We start from the raw sequence: 19,676 nt of genomic DNA, 5'->3' as shown, positions 1-19,676 counted from the left end.
GGCCGCAAATTCTGAGGCTGGAAACTCCGATGAAATGATCCTCCACAGCAGAGGTAACTGGGTCTTCCATTCCTGTGGCGGTCCACATTTAGAGCCAGTTTCATCATAGCGCTTGATGGATTTTGCGACTGCACTTGAACTTGAACATTTCAAATGTCTAAAAACCTGTTTCTGGTTCATCTGTCACGTTCTGACCATAGTTCTTGTGTGTTTTCCTTGTTTTAGTGTTGGTCAGGACGTGAACTGGGTGGGCATTCTATGTTGTGTGTCTAGTTTGTCTATTTCTATGTTTGGCCTGATATGGTTCTCAAGCAGAGGCAGGTGTTAGTCATTGTCTCTGATTGGGAACCATATTTAGGTAGCCTGTTTTGTGTTGGGTTTTGTGGGTGGTTGTTTCCTGTCTTTGTGTTCTCTGCACCAGATAGGACTGTTTCGGTTTTGCCACATTTGTTATTTTGTATTTGTGTTCATGTTTAGTTTTCTTATTAAAAAACATGAACTCTAACCACGCTGCATTTTGGTCCTCCTCTCCTTCGACGGAAGAAATCATTATTCTGTCTTGTATGTAGATTGATTAGGGGAAAAAAATATTGAATTCCTTTTAGAATAAGGTTGTAACGTAACAAATGTGGAAAAAGTCAATACTTTCCGAATTCACTTGTCTGGTTGCCGGGCGAATTAGCTTGTTGGGAGATCGATGTTCACCCGCACCTGTATCCCATCAGTAATCTGCACACCTGTCCTGATCATCAACTCTCCCCTTCAAAAGCTCTGACCTGACATCCATTCCCTGCCGGATCGTTAGCCATGAACAGTATGTTGTGCCCACGAACCAACCTCCAGTTTATAGGGTTTGTTTTGTTTTAATGTTTTGTATGTCTTGCTTGCCTTTAACTTACCGTCGTTTGTTTTGTCTACAGCCATTCACCCGGAGCTATCTACCTCCACGTTCTCATTGATTAATAAATACTCACCATCTTTATACTCACCTTGTCCTGGTCTGCTTCTGGGTCCAATTCTGGTAAACCCTGACAGAATGATCCGGCCAGTGATGAACCTAGCGGACCTGGACTCCGTTTGCCATGCAATTACCCATCAGGAGAAGATGTTGGGACAACACAACAGCGCTACACGAGATAGCGGGTTCAATCCGGAACTTATCGGATAGATTAACGAGTATCCAGGATCAGCTCAGGTTGCCAGCGGATCATCCACCACCTGTTTCACCCATATCACCTGCCGATTCGGGAGCGGGTTCCTTCCGTGAGCCCAAGGTTCCGACACCGGAGAAGTACGAGGGAGATCTGGGAGGATGCCGTTCATTTCTTTTACAGTGTGGGTTAGTTTTTGATCTGCAGCCCTACTCTTACGCCACAGATAAGGCTAGGATAGCTTTTGTTATTGAGCTGCTGCGTGGTAGAGCTCTGGAATGGGCTTCAGCTGTTTGGGAACGACGCGACACATGCATGACGTCATACCAGGGTTTCACGGCAGAGATGGACGCAGCTAAACGTTTGTTCTCTCTTCGCCAAGGAGTTCGCAGTGTGGCAGACTTTGTGATAGAATTCAGGACATTGGCTGTGGAGAGTGGTTGGAATGAGGAATCACTGCAAGCGTTTTTTTACCAGGGGTTGTCGGAGCAACTCAAGGACGAGCTGATCTCCTATCCAGAGCCTAGTGACCGAGATAGTTTGGTCACCTTAGCTATTCGGGTAGATAATAGAGTCCGAGAGAGAAGGAGGGAGAAGCAGTGGGGTCCATCTAATCAATCTGAGGCTCGGTTACCATTCGGGTCAGGAAGTGGACCAGAACGGGTTGATCATTTTCCCTCACACGGGATTAGTGGAGGAGTCCTGCCGCTAGATCCTGAACCTATGCAAGTGGGGCGGCACGGGTTAACTAAGGACGAGCGCCAACGTAGACGTGAGACCAACAGCTGCCTCTACTGTGGTAGCTCGGGACATTACATCTCCGTTTGTCCTCAGCGCCCGTTAAACTGCTCGTTAAGTTTGGGAGGTTTGTTAGCGAGCCAGTTTCAACCTCTCAAGAGCCCTGTCAGACCTCGTTTTCCTGCTACCCTCATAAATAAGAATCAGAGTTTAGCGATTAACGCTTTCATCGATTCAGGTGCCGATGACAGCTTCATTGATGCCGACTTAGTGGAACAGCTGGAGCTTTCCAAGGAGCAATTACCGGAAGCCATTGAAGCAACCACTCTGAACGGCAGTAGTCTGGCACGGATCACTATGAGGACTGAACCGGTTAAGATGTTGTTGTCGGGGAATCATTCAGAGGTTATTTCTTTTTTTATTTTGCCTTCCCCCCATGTTCCTCTGGTTCTTGGATACCCCTGGCTAAGAGAACACAATCCTTTGTTCGATTGGGTGACTGGTAAGGTAACTAGTTGGAGCATTGAGTGCCATGCTAACTGCCTCAGGACTGCCTGTTCTCATGCTGTCCCCAGTCGGGTCGGTGAGTCTGCTCCTCCTGATTTGTCCCTGGTTCCTGAAACATATCACGAGTTGGGTGAGGTGTTCAGTAAGCAGAAAGCTCAGTCACTTCCTCCCCACCGACCTTATGATTGTACAATTAAGCTGTTCCCTGGAGCTGCCTTTCACAAGGGACGGTTATACAGTATTTCTCGACCTGAGCGGGAAGCCCTGGAGACCTACATAAAGGAGTCTCTTGCTGCAGGTCTCATTCATCCCTCGTCATCACCCCCGGGAGCTGGATTTTTTTTTGTGAGTAAGAAGGATGGCTCTCTTCGACCGTGTATTGATTATCGGGGGTTGAATGATATTACGGTCAAGAACAAGTACCCCTTGCCCTTGATGAGCTCCGCTTTCGATTCTTTACAGGGTGCTACTGTGTTTACGAAGCTTGATCTACGCAATGCGTATCATCTGGTTCGGATCAAAGAGGGGGACGAGTGGTTGACTGGATTCAATACACCTATGGGACATTTCGAGTACCAGGTGATGCCGTTTGGACTTTCCAACGCTCCAGCAGTGTTCCAAAGTTTGGTGAATGACGTGCTGAGGGATATGATCGGTCTGTTTGTGTTCGTTTACCTGGATGACATCCTGATTTTCTCCAAGGAGCTTTCCAGCCACATCCACTCCAGCATGTTAAGCATGTCCTGCAGCGGTTATTGGAGAACCGTCTGTTTGTGAAGGCAGAGAAGTGTGATTTTCACGCCCACACTACATCCTTCCTCGGGTACATCATCTCCAGGGGTGAGATCAAGTTGGACCAAGAGAAGGTTCGGGCGGTTCGGGATTGGGCCCGGCCTGGTACGAGATTGCAGCTCCAGAGATTCCTGGGATTTGCGAACTTCTATCGGAGGTTTATCCGTGATTACAGCCGGGTGGCCGCCCCTTTAACTGCTCTGACGTCTTGCACCAGAATTTTCTGTTGGACTCCTGAGGCAGACCGAGCATTTCTGAACTTGAAGAGCCGATTCACCAACGCGCCGATTCTCTCTCAACCTGACACTTCCCGTCAGTTTGTTGTTGAGGTGGACGCGTCTGATGTGGGGGTGGGCGCCATCATGTCCCAGCGTAGCTCCACTGACGGTAAACTCCATCCCTGCGCCTTCTACTCTTGACGTCTTTCACCAGCTGAGAGAAACTACGATGTGGGTAACCGGGAGCTTCTCGCTGTGAAGCTTGCCTTGGAGGAGTGGCGTCACTGGTTGGAGGGAGCGGAGCAACTGTTTGTGGTCTGGACTGACCACAAGAATCTGGCTTACGTGCAATTGGCTAAACGTCTCAACTCCCGTCAGGCCAGGTGGGCTTTGTTTTTTGGACGCTTCAATTTTTCCCTGACGTTCCGACCTGGGTCGAAGAACGGCAAAGCGGATGCCTTGTCCCGGATGTTCTCCAAGACGGATGAGAGTGGGGCCAAGACTGAGATGATTCTTCCCCAGAACCTTGTCGTGGGAGCCGTTACATGGAGGATTGAGGAGGATGTGATAGCGGCCCTTCGGACGCAGCCCAGCCCCGGTAACGGTCCACCCGGTCGGTTGTTCGTGCCTGAGTCGGTCCGTTCTACTGTTCTTCAGTGGTCCCACGCCAGCAAGATAGCTTGCCACCCTGGCGCTCCAGGTAGTCCGCCCGGTGGCGTTCGTTGGAGGGGGGGTACTGTCACAAATCCCGCTTCCCGAGTCTGTGTTTGCCTGTGTTTCTGTCCTGGAGTGTGTTTCCGGTGTCCTGGAACGCACCCTGTCTGGTTGCCGGGCGAATTAGCTTGTTGGGAGATCGATGTTCACCCGCACCTGTATCCCATCAGTAATCTGCACACCTGTCCTGATCATCACCTCTCCCCTTCAAAAGCTCTGACCTGACATCCATTCCCTGCCGGATCGTTAGCCATGAACAGTATGTTGTGCCCACGAACCAGCCTCCAGTTTATAGAGTTTGTTTTGTTTTATTGTTTTGTACGTCTTGCTTGCCTTTAACTTACCGCCGTTTGTTTTGTCTACAGCCATTCACCCGGAACCCATACCCCATCCCTGACATACCCCATCCCTGACATACCCCATCCCTGACATACCCCATCCCTGTCATACCCCATCCCTGTCATACCCCATCCCTGTCTGCTCGTCGCCAGTGTGTTGTTATCCATTGGATCAGCCTATCCACTCCCATCAACCCACCTCCGCTGCCCGCTCCTCCACCCGGAGCTATCTACCTCCACGTTCTCGTTGATGAATAAATACTCACCATCTTTATACTCACCTTGTCCTGGTCTGCTTCTGGGTCCAATTCTGGTAAACCCTGACATCCTTGTAAGCCGTTTTAAGATGGTCGTAACATCCACATTGATGGGGTTGTTGTGGAGCGGGTCGAGAGCTTCAAATTCATTGGCGTCCACATCACTAAGGACTTAACATGGTCCACACACACCCCCACAGTCATGAATATGGCACTACAAGTTCTACAGCTGCACCATTGAGAGCATCTTGACTGGCTGCATCACCATTTGGTATGGCAAATGCACCGCCCTTGACGGGAATGCGCTACAGAGAGTGGTGCAGTCAACCAGGTACATCACTAGGGCTGAGCTCCCTGCCATCCAGGATCTCTATATCAGGCGGTGTCAGAGGAAGGGCCAAAAAATTGCTGAAAACTCCAGCCACTCAAACCATGGACTGTTCACTTTGCTACCATCAGGCAAATGGTACCGGTGCATCAGCTCTTGAACCAACAGGCCTGAGATAGTTTCTACGCCAAAGCAATGACTGCTAAATAGACAGACTGCTAAATTGTAAATGAATGGTACAGAACTATCTGCACTGACCACACACACACTCACTAGACTGTGTGTACAAAACATTAAGAACACCTTCGGTGCACCTTGCACCTACTACCATACCCCGTTCAAAGGCACTTAAATATTTTTATCTGTGGTCCTTCTGTGGCTCAGTTGGTAGAGCATGGCGCTTGTAACGCCAGGGTAGTGGGTTCGATTCCCGGGACCACCCTTACGTAGAATGTATGCACACATGACTGTAAGTCGCTTTGGATAAAAGCGTCAGCTAAATGGCATATATTATTATTATTATTATTGCCCATTCACGCTCTGAATGGCACATATACACAATACTGTACATGTCTCAATTCTCTACGTTTAAAATCCGTATTAGCCTGTTAACCTGTCACCCCTTTACCTACACTGATTGAAGTTGATTTAACAAATGACATCAATAAGGGATCATAGCTTTCATCTGGATTCACCTGGTCAGTGTGTGTCTTGGAAGGAGCAGATGTTTGTTCACTCAATGTACCAACTCTATACCCACTCACACTATATTGGCACTCCCACACACATTTACATACACTACATACGCCCACACACACATATAACACACAGAAACCGACACAACACATACACACACATATTTATTTTTTTATTTTTTTATTTTACCTTTATTTAACCAGGCAAGTCAGTTAAGAACACATTCTTATTTTCAATGACGGCCTGGGAACAGTGGGTTAACTGCCTGTTCAGGGGCAGAACGACCTTGTCAGCTCGGGGGTTTGAACTCGCAACCTTCCGGTTACTAGTCCAACGCTCTAACCACTAGGCTACGCTGCCGCCTCAAAATATAATATAACACACATATAACACACATATAACACACAGAGACCGACACAACACATACACACACACACACACACACACACACACACATACACATACACACATACACACACACACACACACACACACACACACACACGCACACAAGCATGTGCTGCTGGTACTCTGTTCTTTATTTTGGAAAAAGAGCTGATGTGAAAAGTTCTGATATGATTGGTGGAAAAATTGGTTTCCCACTAATTGGTTCTGAGCAATTAGTGGGACAAATATCAGTATTGAGCTGCCTGTGTAACTGCATCTAGTCTGGCTACTGATGTAGGAAATGATCCATTTGTAATGCAGCCATGTGCCCCTAAAATCGAAGATCATTTTGTGGTATGTTATGCAAATGTCCTTATCTCAAATATTTGCATGTCCACTTAGAGCTACAATTGACTGTGACTAACTGATAGATGAATAGTCTATGATAAGAGGAACTAAGAGAGGAACTAAGCTTTACTGTGGGAATGTTGATATACTTCAGTTTGCTGCTATATGACTGATTTCACATTTGTCTCCCGAGATTATAATTTAAAATATATCTAAAGTGTCATCTATATTTACAATTCCCTTATCCAAACAAATTATTAATTTACCTAACTCTTAGCGTTTATCAAGTTGTAAATTACACTGAATGGAGAATGCTGTTATTTCTATCTGAAAAAATTGAATAGATGCTTTTTCCACTTGGAACTGGTACATTTCGCAAGACCTTAGTAATGCTTTCCTGGCTCGTAAAGTTGATGGAATTATAAGGGAATTAAGTCAAGGTTAGAATACGACGTATCTGTAGACACACCTCCACCACACCTTCATTTATTTGATCTCCACCCAATACAAATAGCAAGTGAATAGTACACTATTCTCATGGTTAAGTTCGTCAGAATACGCATAGAGAGAAAAGTGCATAAAAAGTTAATTACGTTCTTTGGACGTATGCTTAACTTGGGTTGGAATTGGGCCCATGGAGTGGCATGGCCAGAGATTTGCTAACTCAGGACTGTTACAGCAGACACTTTAATCTAGAGCGACTTACAGTGCATTCATCTTAAGATAGCAAGGGAAGAACCACATTCACAGGCATAGAAAGTACATTTTTCCTCAACAACATAGCTATCAGCAGAATCAAGTGCAAGTTCTGTTTTTTTTTGGGGGGGGCTAGTTCCACCACTGGGATGCCAGGACCAAGAAGAACTTGGACTAGGCTGAGGGGTGGGAGTGTCAAGAGACCTGAGGTGGCAGAGCGGAGTGCTCGGGTTGGGGTGGAGGGTTTGAACATAGCCTGAAGGTAGGGAGGGGTTTTGCTCTCTTACAAAGTGCCTATATATTGTATTTCTAGGCTACCTCACCAGTAACTCTATATTTTATTTTATTAAAGTTAGTCCTGATGTCGAAAAGCATAAATGATACCCTCCTCTTGGAAATGTTGCACCTGTAGGAAATTGCAATTGGCCTTCTAGAATATAAGGGTTGACATGATAAAGGCTACATTAGTGCTTTAAAAAACCTGTTTTATATTTTTAATTGAGAGGGACTGGCTGGTAGTAGAGGAAAAGAGGTCTGGGCCTCAGTCCCATCCACATGTCTCTGTGGTAGGCTTGGCCACACCCCATTACTCCAACACTGAATGACTCATCTGAGCTTGTCAGAAATGGATCAGCCTTGTGAGGAGCCAACTACTCATCAGTTTTATGAAAAATAGAATAGGCTGTCATATTAGGCCATAATGAAGTGTGCATGGTCTGTGTTGAACCTAACCATTACAACACATGGCCTCATCTATGGCACATTAGATTGTGTTAATCGTCTGTTCTTTATCTGGGATTAATATAATGTAGGTACTGTCTGGGATTGTACCAGTTAAATGTATCAGCATCAATAATGTCATATCACTCAAATTAGAATCGTAATTTGTGACAACAATCATGTAAATGTAGTAGATGTACCAGCTGGATTTTGCCTTTGTGGAGAAAGTTCACTTCATGCCCACACGATGGCAGTGTTGAATCATGGTTGTGGTCCATCGTTCTAAGAAGAATCTGTCTCGTTCTCTTTCGACTCTTCCGCAGTACAACTTTTGTTTGGTGTATTTTCAAAGGCACCTGCAGAGGATTTTCTCTCATATAAAGTCATGTAGATGCTCCAGCTAATTTTCACTGAGAGGCTGTGGTCTGTTTGGCCTGCATGCTTTGCAGATGGTGAATTAAATAGACTAATATTTGGCAGCTTCCCATTTACTGTACACTTACCAACTTACACTGAAAGTACAAAACATTAAGAACACCTTCCTAATATTGAGTTGCATCCCCCTTTTGCCCTCAGAACAGCCTCGATTTGCAAGGGCATGGAGTCAAGATGGTGTCAAAAGCGTTCCACAAGGATGCTAGTCCATTTTGAATCCATTGCTTCCTAAGATGGCTGGATGTCCTTTTAGGTGGTAGACCATTCTTGATACACACGGAAAACTGTTGATCATGAAGAACCCAGCAGCGTTGCAATTCTTGACACAAACCGGTGCGCCTGGCACCTACTAACATACCCCAGTCAAAGGCACTTACATCTTTTGTCTCACCCATTCGTTCTCTGAATGGCACACATACACAATCCATGTCTCAATTGCCTCTAGGCTTAAAAATCCTTCTTTAACCTGTCTCTTCCCTTTAATTTACACTGATTGAAGTGGATTTAATAAGTGACATCAATAAGGGATCAATACTTTCACCTGGGATTCACCTGGTCAGTCTGTCTTGGAAATACCATGTGTCCTCAATGTTTTGAACACTCCGTGAAACTAAAGTGAGGAATTGCACAAGGAATTGCACAAGCAAATAGTATTTTAGAGGGGGATTGTATGATAAATATTTGAATCACATATTGCATACAGTAATATTTGATTATGCTTCTCGTCTCAAGGTGATTTGCATTATTTCTCCTGACGTTAGAGTTAGAATGTTAGAGCATTCAAGAGTTGAAGAGGCTCATTACGTGGCAATTGGAGGTGGGTCAAGGTACGTCACTGGGAATTAAGGTTACGTTTTGTCTGGCTGGGAGTGGCATTTGTAAGCTGCTGGTATATTTTTATCAGTAATGGGTTCCTGTGATGTGGCTATGCCAGTTATCAGGCCGCCTGAAAAGGCCACGGTGTTAAGTACTTGAAAATGCCAACTGTTGATGTAGTTTGAGTTTGAAGTTCTTGGAGGTGTTTCTGAGGGTTACTCATGCCGAGGCTCCAGGGTGATACAATTCTGTAATGACATTCATTTTATTCACCTTTTCCCAAATGCTCTGTGGGATTCAAGAGCAGCGGTAACACGTAGGAGATTGGTTTCTATGCAACTAAAACTAAAACACACACACTAGCGTTTGATCACCTCCTTGGTGACTGTGCTAAGTAATGTGTCTTCTGATTGAATGACAGTTTAACTACAACACATTTTGTTTCAGCCAGACAGCCTTTGTATGAGAGTTATAAAATATTCAACACATCTGTAGTTTTCATATTAATAAAAAAAAAAACGTTTTATTTACATAAATTACAAGAAAGCACAAACTGGTTCACCAAAATCTACATTAAAAACATCTTGTATATATTACATTTAACAGATTTACTATAATTTACTCCATGTCTGAAGTAAAATCTTCAATAAAAAGAAGGGCTATAATACTGAATCTTTGACATCTCTTTTTAAAATCGCTACCAGTCAGAGAATGAAAACAGAATCGGGACATTGTACTCACAGCACTAAGAGGATAACAAAATCTGGACAATCTTCTGTGTGACCTCTTTATTATCTGAAACAGCTGATTCTGGACTAGTGGTTATAGAAGTGTATACAATGGCAGCAGAGGAACATGAGGCTCAGTCTGTCAGTCTTCACAAAGATGAAGTCGTGGAGTCCACCACTTCTCGACCATTACACACCGTTGGTACAATATTGGAGGCTGAAGCTGCAGAAAGAGAATAGACCATTTTCTACAACACTTCTATCAGATTCTACAATCCACTGGCAGTCAGATTAGAGGTTAGAGAAGAAGATGGAGTAGAAAAGAACACCTCATTCTAAACTATAGAGACGCTGGTCTGACAGCTCACCACAGGAGTGTTCTCAAGTGACGTGGTATATCACGTAAAGTGTTGAAACATCTCAGTGATTAATAATGATGATGATGGTAATGCTGATGATGAAGGTTGTGTTCGTCCTGCCGGCGGGGTTTGTACCTTGAGAGAAGCTGGATCCGGGGCCGGTGGTGACGCCGAAGCGGGTGGTGGCCACCCGGAGCGAGGTAACATTCTTCTGGGGCTGGAACAGGATGATGTGGGTCTTAGGGGCGAAGAGGCAGCCCAGCACCACCGAGCCACTCAGACTGACAGAGATGCACATGGTGGTGGTTTGCACCTGAAGGGGGGAGAGGGATAAATAGAGAGGATGGGACCAGAGACAGCGATTACTCATCTGATAAAGCCAACAGGGTTGGGGAGTAACTGATTACATGTAATCTGATTACAAGAAAACTAACTCCAATCAGTACTTTTGTAAACCTAGATGATTGCTTCTTGGATACCTATACATTTCCCAATGACATTCAATTCAGCAATAAAAAAAGGAGCAAGTTTAAGTTTGTTCCGCCTGAGCGAGTCTGACCCCTAATCAAAGGGCTACCCAGACCCCTCTTTTGCTCTGCTGCTAATCTCTGTTTATTATCTATGCATAATCACTTAAACTCTACCTGCATGTACATATTACCTCAATTACCTCGACTAACCGGTGCTCCCGCACATTGACTCTGTACCGGTACCCCCTGTATATAGCCTCGCTATTGTTATTTTACTGCTGCTGTTGAATTATTTGTTACTTTTATTTTACATTTTTTACTTAGCTATTTTTTACTTAACGCTTATTTTTCTTAAAACTGCATAGTTGGTTAGGGGCTTGTAAGTAAACATTTTACTGTACAACACCTGTTGTATTCGGCGCATGTGACAAATAACATTTTATTTTATTAGACCACAAGTCAGAGACCACTATGATGGCACAGCAAATGCGTTTGATGGATAATTTGTCTTCTTCTAATGCCTTTTAAGAGAAAAGCAATCCCCCAAAAATCTGATTACGTTACTGACACAAATTTTGGACAGGTAACTAGTAATTGTGTAAATTGATTACATTTAGAAATAACCTACCTACCCAACCCTGATTACGGAACACAATACACCATGGAGACTGAGGAATGTCAAAAAGCAAGCAGATAGTAAGCAGACAATCTCAGGAAATAGGTTACATGTGTACTTGTGTGGTGCTACCAGCAGTATCTGAGAGGAGGGGGGTGTGAGTGAGTGAGCTGTTCGCCTGTCAGTCCCTCAAATCATCCTAACCCCCCCCCCCGTCATCTCCTTCCATCCGCCCACATGCAGTTGTGTGTCATCAGCCAGTCCTTTTATATACAGCCAAGCTTTGTTTTTGTCTCTTCCCAGATTACTGTTTAGTTATAGTGCAGTGCTGCATGGTGGGTGGGTGCTGGGTGGATCTTACCAGTCTGCCATACACACACTTCCAAGGTGTCTGTCCATGTCTCCCTGAATACTAATATCAGCATTAGAATGAGCTGGGCTGGCAGACAGAGAGCACCCAGTGGTGGACATGCTGTTCAAGCTGTCCTGTGGCCGTTCACTCACTGCTGTCACTGAATGCAAATTCACCATAACATGACACAAGTGAATCTTTGAGTTGTATAGTTCAATTTGAAATAAATCATTGATTTGTTGACCGTCTCAACTATCAGTCCCTTTATTGAGCTGTACATTATGTTAAAAAGTGAATCCATCGGTTTAAATCTGGTTTATAATACAACTAAATGGTGGTAAACGGATGTCATCCTCATGTAAATAGCTGGATATTATCAAATAGCACACAGGTCCTATAGCCCACACTTTTTATTCAAAAATAGTTTTAATAACACGGCAATACTACGTAATAAAGTGTTAAGCAAATATATTTCTCAGGAAGAGCTGAGAGATGAGAATCTGTCTTCTCAGTGTGGGATTTAATTGTTCATTATGAAAACTGACATACAGTAGATACAGATTGTTGTAAGTACTTTCGATAAGACTTTTAGATACAACCCACTGGACACAGACGTCAATTCAACGTCTATTCTACATTGGTTCAACAAAACGTAATTGAATTGACGTGTAAACAACATTGATTCAACCAGTGTGTGCCCAGTGGGAAGTGTCTGTTTTTAAAAAGCTGTGTAGCCTGTGGTAGCCATACACACTGTCTATTCAGGTGTGGTTTTCCACCTAGAGGAAGCCAGCACAAGAAGAGTGAGCTCATCCTACATGTTCAGCCTAGTAACAGGATGTGAAGGTAGAGCATGAATGGATGATTTCAGTGTTGGATTGTAGAATATGAGTATATGAAATAAATGTCACCAATAAAACCTAAAGATACAGGAAACTGTCAAAATACAGTGTTCAATTGGGTTGAGATCTGGTGGCTGAAACACACACACACACTTTAAACCCCCCATGGTCATTTGAGACCCCTTTTTCAAAGTCAATGAGATCTTTTCTTCTAGCCATGGTAGCCAAAATATTGGGCAACTGGACAATTTTATACATGACAATAAGGATGATGGGATGTTAATTGCATAATTAACTCAGGAACAGGGGTGAAAGTAAGGCGATATGTTCCGGTAAGGCGTCCTGGCAAAAGACACCGTGGTGGTACGCCGTACCAGTAAAACATGAGCCTATCACAATAATTAAAGCAAAATGTCAAGAGAACTGTAGGCTATTACACCATTATTAATCATGACCTCATATCATGAAACATTTGCGAATGGACTTGAAAACATTTGGTATAGACTACATTCCAAAATGCGATGTGGTTAGACAAAAAAAAAAGTCATTTTGCGAAGGCAGGGATGAGTGGCCAACACTAAGACGCGTGTGGATGCATAAATTCTTCCCTCCTGTCAAGTGTCATTACACTTTTTGGTGTTTTGTGTAACAAATGTCTCTTTCCATTCACCACTGTTTGGAGGTTGTAGATATGTTGCGAGTGGATGAACGTGCAAGGGTAGCCTAGTAAAGGAGCCCTTAAAACGATTGTTTGACAATCAGATAAAAACATCATGACTGGTTGTGTTTATGCCACAATAAAAGATGAGCAAATTTGAGATAAATATGCTTTTTTTTTGTGTATATGGAACATTTCTGGGTTCGTGAAACATGGGACCAACACTTTACATGTTGCATTTATATTTTATTCAGTGTACTTTGTATCCCTCATTTACTCAAGTGTTTCCTTTATTTTGGCAGTTACCTGTACATCTGATCGTTGTACAACCATGTACAAGCCGAGCTGCAGAGATTTGTAACAGCGTGGGGTAAGATAGCTGATGATGCCTTTGATTTGTTGAACCACATTTTTGGCATCCATGATTTAAAAGAAGTCTTGAGGAATCAAATGTAGATACTTCTGATCTATGGGTTACATGAAACACGGGCACTCTTAGCCTTTGGATTTGACTGATGTTCCATCACCTTTGTTAACCTATGTCACAGAGGTTGGAGAAAAAGCTGCTTGTCCCCTTCAGGGATGACATCTTTAATATTTCATTTGGTAATCATGTTGTAATTCATGCCTCAGTACACCATATTTTGCCTGCTTAAACATTTCATGGATGACATATGCAAATTACTGTTTGATTATTCAAGCAGAGATTTCTGAAATCTCAGGGTGTGAGGACAACCATCTCATAGCAAGAGTGTAGCAGAAAGAACACAGCACAGTGACACAGTGGCTTGCGAAAGTATTCACCCCCTTGGCATTTTTCATATTTTGTTGCCTTACGACCTTGAATTAAAACTTTTGGGGGGTTTGTATCATTTGATGTACACAACATGCCTACCACTTTGAAGATGTCCATTTTATTTATTTATTGTGAAGCAAACAAGAAATAAGGCATAACTATTCACCCCCCCTGGGATTTTTGCCCATTCTTCAAGTTGGATGGGTTCTGCTGGTGTACAGCAATCTGTATTGGATTAAGGTCTGGGCTTTGACTAGGCCATTCCAAGACATTTAAATGTTTCCCCTTAAACATCTCGAGTGTTGCTTTAGCAGTATGCTTAGGGTATTGTACTGCTGGAAGATGAACCTCTGTCCCAGTCTCAAATCTCTGGAAGACTGAAACAGGTTTCCCTCAAGAATTTCCCTGTATTCAGCGCCATCCATCAATCCTTCTATTCTGACCAGTTTTCCCAGTCCCTGCCAATGAAAAACATCCCCACAGCATGATTGATGGTGTTCTCGGGGTGATGAGAGGTGTTGGGATTGCGCCAGACATAACGTTTTCCTTGATGGACAAAAATATACATTTTAGTCTCATCTGATCAGAGTACCTTCTTCCATATGTTTGGGGAGTCTCCCACATGTCTTTTGGCGAATACCAAACGTGTTCGCTTATTTTTTCTTTAAGCAATGGCTTTTTTGGCCACTCTTTCGTGAAGCCCAGCTCTGTGGAGTGAATGGCCTAAAGTGGTCCTATGGACAGATACTCCCATCTCTGCTGTGGAGCTTTGCTGCTCCTTCAGGATTATCTTTGGTCTCTTTGTTGCCTCTCTGATTAATGCCCATCATGGCTGGTCCATGGGTTTTGGTGGGCAGCCCTCTTTGTGCAAGTTTGTTGTGGTGCCATAGTCTTTCAATTTTTTATAATGGATTTAATGGTGCTCTGTTGGATGTTCAAAGTTTCAGATATGTTTTATAACCCAACCCTGATGTGTACTTCTCCACAACTTTGTCCCTGACCTGTTTAGAGAGCTCCTTGGCATTCATGGTGCCGTTAGCTTGGTGGTGCCCCTTGCTTAGTGGTGCTGCAGACTTTGGGGCCTTTTGGAACAGCTGTAATACAGTGGGGCAAAAACGTATTTAGTCAGCCACCAATTGTGCAAGTTCTCCCACTTAAAAATATGAGAGAGGCCTGTAATCTTCATCATAGGTACACTTCAACTATGACAGACAAATTAGAAAAAAAATCCAGAAAATCACATTGTAGGATTTTTAATTTATTTATTTGCAAATTATGGTGGAAAATAGGTATTTGGTCACCTACAAACAAGCAAGATTTATGGCTCTCACAGACCTGTAACTTCTTCTTTAAGAGGCTCCTCTGTCCTCCACTCGTTACCTGTATTAATGGCACCTGTTTGAACTTGTTATCAGTATAAAAGACACCTGTCCACGACCTCAAACAGTCACACTCCAAACTCCACTATGGCCAAGACCAAAGAGCTGTCAAAGGACACCAGAAACAAAATTGTAGACCTGCACCAGGCTGGGAAGACTGAATCTGCAATAGGTAAGCAGCTTGGTGTGAAGAAATCAACTGTGGGAGCAATTATTAGGGAATGGAAGACATACAAGACCACTGATAATCTCCCTTGATCTGGGGCTCCATGCAAGATCTCACCTCGTGGGGTCAAAATTATCACAAGAACGGTGAGCAAAAATCCCAGAACCACACGGGGGGACCTAGTGAATGACCAGCAGAGAGCTGGGACCAAAGTAACAAATCTTACCATCAGTAACACACTACGCCGCCAGGGACTCAAATCCTGCAGTGCTAGACGTGTCCCCCTGCTTAAGCCAGTACATGTCCTGGCCCGTCTGAAGTTTCCTAGAGAGTATTTGGAGGATCCAGAAAACGATTGGGAGAATGTCATATGGTCAGACGGAACTAAAATATAACTTTTTGGTAAAAACTCAACTCGTCATATTTGGAGGACAAAGAATGCTGAGTTGCATCCAAAGAACACCATACCTACTGTGAAGCATGGGGGTGGAAACATCATGCTTTGGGGCTGTTTTTCTGCAAAGGGACCAGGACGACTGATCCGTGTAAAGGAAAGAATGAATGGGGCCATGTATCGTGAGATTTTGAGTGAAAACCTCCTTCCATCAGCAAGGGCATTGAAGATGAAGCGTGGCTGGGTCTTTCAGCATGACAATGATCCCAAACACACCGCCCGGGCAATGAAGGGGTGGCTTCGTAAGAAGAATTTCAAGGTCCTGGAGTGGCCTAGCCAGTCTCCAGATCTCAACCCCATAGAAAATCTTTGAAAAGTTGAAAATCTGTGTTGCCCAACAACAGCCCCAAAACATCACTGCTCTAGAGGAGATCTGCATGGAGGAATGGGCCAAAATACCAGCAACAGTGTGTGAAAACCTTGTGAAGACTTACAGAAAACATTTGACCTCTGTCATTGCCAACAAAGGGTATATAACAAAGTATTGAGATAAACTTTTGTTATTGAACAAATACTTATTTTCCACCATAATTTGCAAATAAATTCATAAAAAAATTTAAAAAATAATTTTTTGCGCCACTCTATGCTGAGTTCATGTGACACTTAGATTGTACACAGGTGGACTTTATTTAACTAATTATGTGAGTTCTGAAGGTAATTGGTTGCACAATATCTTATTTAGGGGCTTCATAGCAAATGCACATGCACGCACCACTTTTCCAATTTTTGTTTTTTAGAATTTTTTTAAACAAGTTATTTTTTCATTTCACTTCACCAATTTGGATTATTTCGTGTATGTCCATTACATGAAATCAAAATAAAAATCCATTTAAATTACAGGTTGTAATACAGCAAAATAGGAAAAATGCCAAGGGGGTTGAATAATTTTGCAAGGCACTGTATATCTCTCACAGCAGACAAAACAAATCACATGAGCCACTGTTTCAGTTCAGTTGCACCATAGATAATCAGAGTGGTCAGATTAGATATCTGTGTTGATCTGACACTCTGTTCTGTCCGTGTCCCACTCTTTCCCCTCCGCCTTCTGCCATGAGGTAGGGTCCCTCTGAAGCCCTGGGAGACATACCATAATCCCAGCGCACGGGACACAGCTGGGACTCAACGTCCTGCTCTTTCACACTCCATTCCACACAACTACGCACAGGGATGTTCTGTCCCACCTCCAGACCTCATGCTCTCCAGCCTGCCCATCTGTGTCTGAAGAGGTATAGGGTCACCAGGGGACCTCTCTCTGCCTCTCTCCCCAACTCCAGTCCACAGAGGGATCCCAGAGGGAACCAAACACCACAGAGCTCAGCATGTCTTTCTGGAACTCTCTCTCTCCGTCATCAGATCTTTAGGTTCAAGACTTAACAATCCAAGTATGATTAGGTCACTTGGCCACATAAATATTTTTCAGGCTGTTATGCTTTTTGCTCTGCTGTCCACACACCACATACACACTTGTGTAAAGTATACACATACAATATTAACGCAATGTTGGAGAGCATTACTTAATAAATCCATTGACTAATCGTTTGCTCTATGCTAATTGTCATTCAGTAGCTGATTTCAAGTGTGTTTTCAGTCCAAATCCATCCCACCTATTAAAACATATATGATATGATCTCCTCTGAGCCTTTGTTCTCATCTGGAGCAGATTTTTTTTCAGCCACATGAAAAGAGAGCTGCTGCTTTTATCAAAGTTGAAGAGAAGTGTTCAAAGGGATTTGATATCTCTCATCTCAACTCGCAGGTGCTTTAGAAAAAATTCTATGCGCCAAACTCACGTTCCCTGACTTATGACTATTAGGACACAGGAAAAACACAAGTAGAATTAACATCAAAGGGATCCATTTTGTTTGTCTTCAACCTCAGCTTGTAAAGTAGATATATGTTAGGCAGTGTGTTGATGTTGTGGTGTTATTCTTTGGAAAAGCAGTGACTATTTATACGAGAATAACAAAATTTCTGGGCTCTATTTGACTTAACAAGGACTTGAGTCTTTTATGTTTTACTTAAATCCATATTTTATTGACGTAGCCCTTTAACACTCATACCCGTATACGGGTTTAACTGACAGACATTCTGAACTTGAGCACCGTGCGTGACAAGAAGTTGCCCACATCCCGGTAATTGGGCAACATTTGCAAATGTTTTGTTTTCTGAGTGAGGGAAATGTTGTAAATTAAGATGACTCAATGTATTTTGAAAGATGAGATATCGAGGATTATAATAAATACAGCTTTGATGTCATACAAATAAGCCAAACACACGTGAGTCCAAATGTGAACTTCACATCTACAAATCATAAAACACATGTAATATCTGTGTCAACATCTATGATCACTGTGTTTGATGTGCAGTTACAAGATAACATGACGTCATACCCCGGGTTGTTCTGGACAGAATGAACAGATGTTCCTATTAACTCCAAACTGTTCCCTTTCAATTGCTACCATACTTATGTATTTTCATATTTATTATGTAAGAAACATTTCAATTTGGCCCTATCCATACATATGCCAATTCCCATGAGTGTAAAGAGTTAAAACTACATATCTCAAGTCTTAATCTGGCCCATAGAGTTGGTAACTCACCCTGTAGTCGCTGGCCGTGACGTAGAAGATGGGCTGGAAGGCCAGCCAGATGATACAGGTGGTGTACATGGTGAACCCAATGAACTTGGCCTCGTTGAAGTTCTCTGGACACTTCCTGGTCTTGAAGGCGTACACGGTGCAGAGGATGATGAGGATGCAGTTGTAGGTGAGGGACATGAGCATGCTGGAGTCTTTGCTGTTGCACTTGAGGGTAACTATGTCCCTCCTCTCTGGGCTCACCTCCTTCCTGACCCCCGGGGTCTCCACCAGCAGCCAGACCACCACCACCACCAGTTGGCAAGAGATCAGACCCCCACAGATGGCCACCTGGGAGGCAGGGCTGATGAACCTCGGCCGCTGGGCTCCATCCTTCACTCCGCTGAAGATGCGTGCGATGCGGTTGGTCTTGGTGAGGAGCGCTGAGTAGCAAACAGCGAAGGAGGTGCCCAGGCCAAGTCGACGTAGGGTACACACAGCCATGGAGGGCTTGGCGATATAGATGAAGGTCATGCTGTAGCACATCAGAACACCCAGCAGGAGAATGTAGGACACTTCCCGCCCACTGGCCTTCACCACGGGGGTGTCGTTGTGCTTGAGGAAGAGGCCAATGATGAAGAGTGTACACATCATGCCCAGGCAGGAGATGGTAACCGGGCCTATAGCCCAGGCGTCCTCCCAGCGGATGTACTCCTCAGGCAGGTTGTAGCAGCCCGTCAAGTTGGCCAGGGGCCATTCGCCAAACTTGCAGTCGGCGCAGGTGAACTCATCCATCAGGTACTGGTAGGACTGGCAAGGGATGCAGATCCAGCAGCACACGTCTCCAGGCTGCATGCTTTTCACCTCGTTCTTCCTGCAGGGGTCACTACACTGGGAGGTGGGTACAGCATGACCCTCCCAGGGGATCTGGCTGGTGTTGAAGGTCAGACTCTGGGCCCAGTAGCCCACCTTATGGTAGACATAGCGCCCGTCCTCTTTGTGGTAGTGGAATATGTTGTAGCGGCCCAGGCTGTCTCCAAAGGCATCGAATCTCACCATGTTCTCTGTGTCTGCTGGACGGAATGGAGCTGAAAGAGAAGTTGTGAAAGAGAAGACCATGGACGTGTTATGATAGTTGA

At 44.0% G+C, this 19,676-nt stretch overlaps 1 protein-coding gene across 2 annotated transcripts in view; it reads right to left on the bottom strand.

The window, feature by feature from the left end:
* Window positions 1–9,639: 9,639 nt before the first annotated feature.
* The window catches only part of LOC118388616 (metabotropic glutamate receptor 2-like), a 69,654-nt gene continuing 59,617 nt past the window's right edge, over window positions 9,640–19,676 (bottom strand). For both annotated transcript variants that reach the window (XM_035777846.2, XM_052526947.1), the window contains exons 4-6: window positions 18,562–19,625; window positions 10,364–10,541; window positions 9,640–10,092 (exon numbers count right to left, since the gene is read on the bottom strand). In XM_035777846.2, coding sequence (XP_035633739.1) covers window positions 10,019–10,092; window positions 10,364–10,541; window positions 18,562–19,625 — 1,316 coding nt within the window. In that variant the 3' untranslated portion in view covers window positions 9,640–10,018. The remainder of the gene's footprint in view (window positions 10,093–10,363; window positions 10,542–18,561; window positions 19,626–19,676) is intronic.

The sequence above is a fragment of the Oncorhynchus keta genome, chromosome 10 (assembly GCF_023373465.1).
Source record: "Oncorhynchus keta strain PuntledgeMale-10-30-2019 chromosome 10, Oket_V2, whole genome shotgun sequence".
Classification (NCBI taxonomy): Eukaryota; Metazoa; Chordata; class Actinopteri; order Salmoniformes; family Salmonidae; genus Oncorhynchus; species Oncorhynchus keta.
Note: the sequence above shows the minus strand (reverse complement) of the source record. Positions and strands in the feature narration are given on the sequence as shown.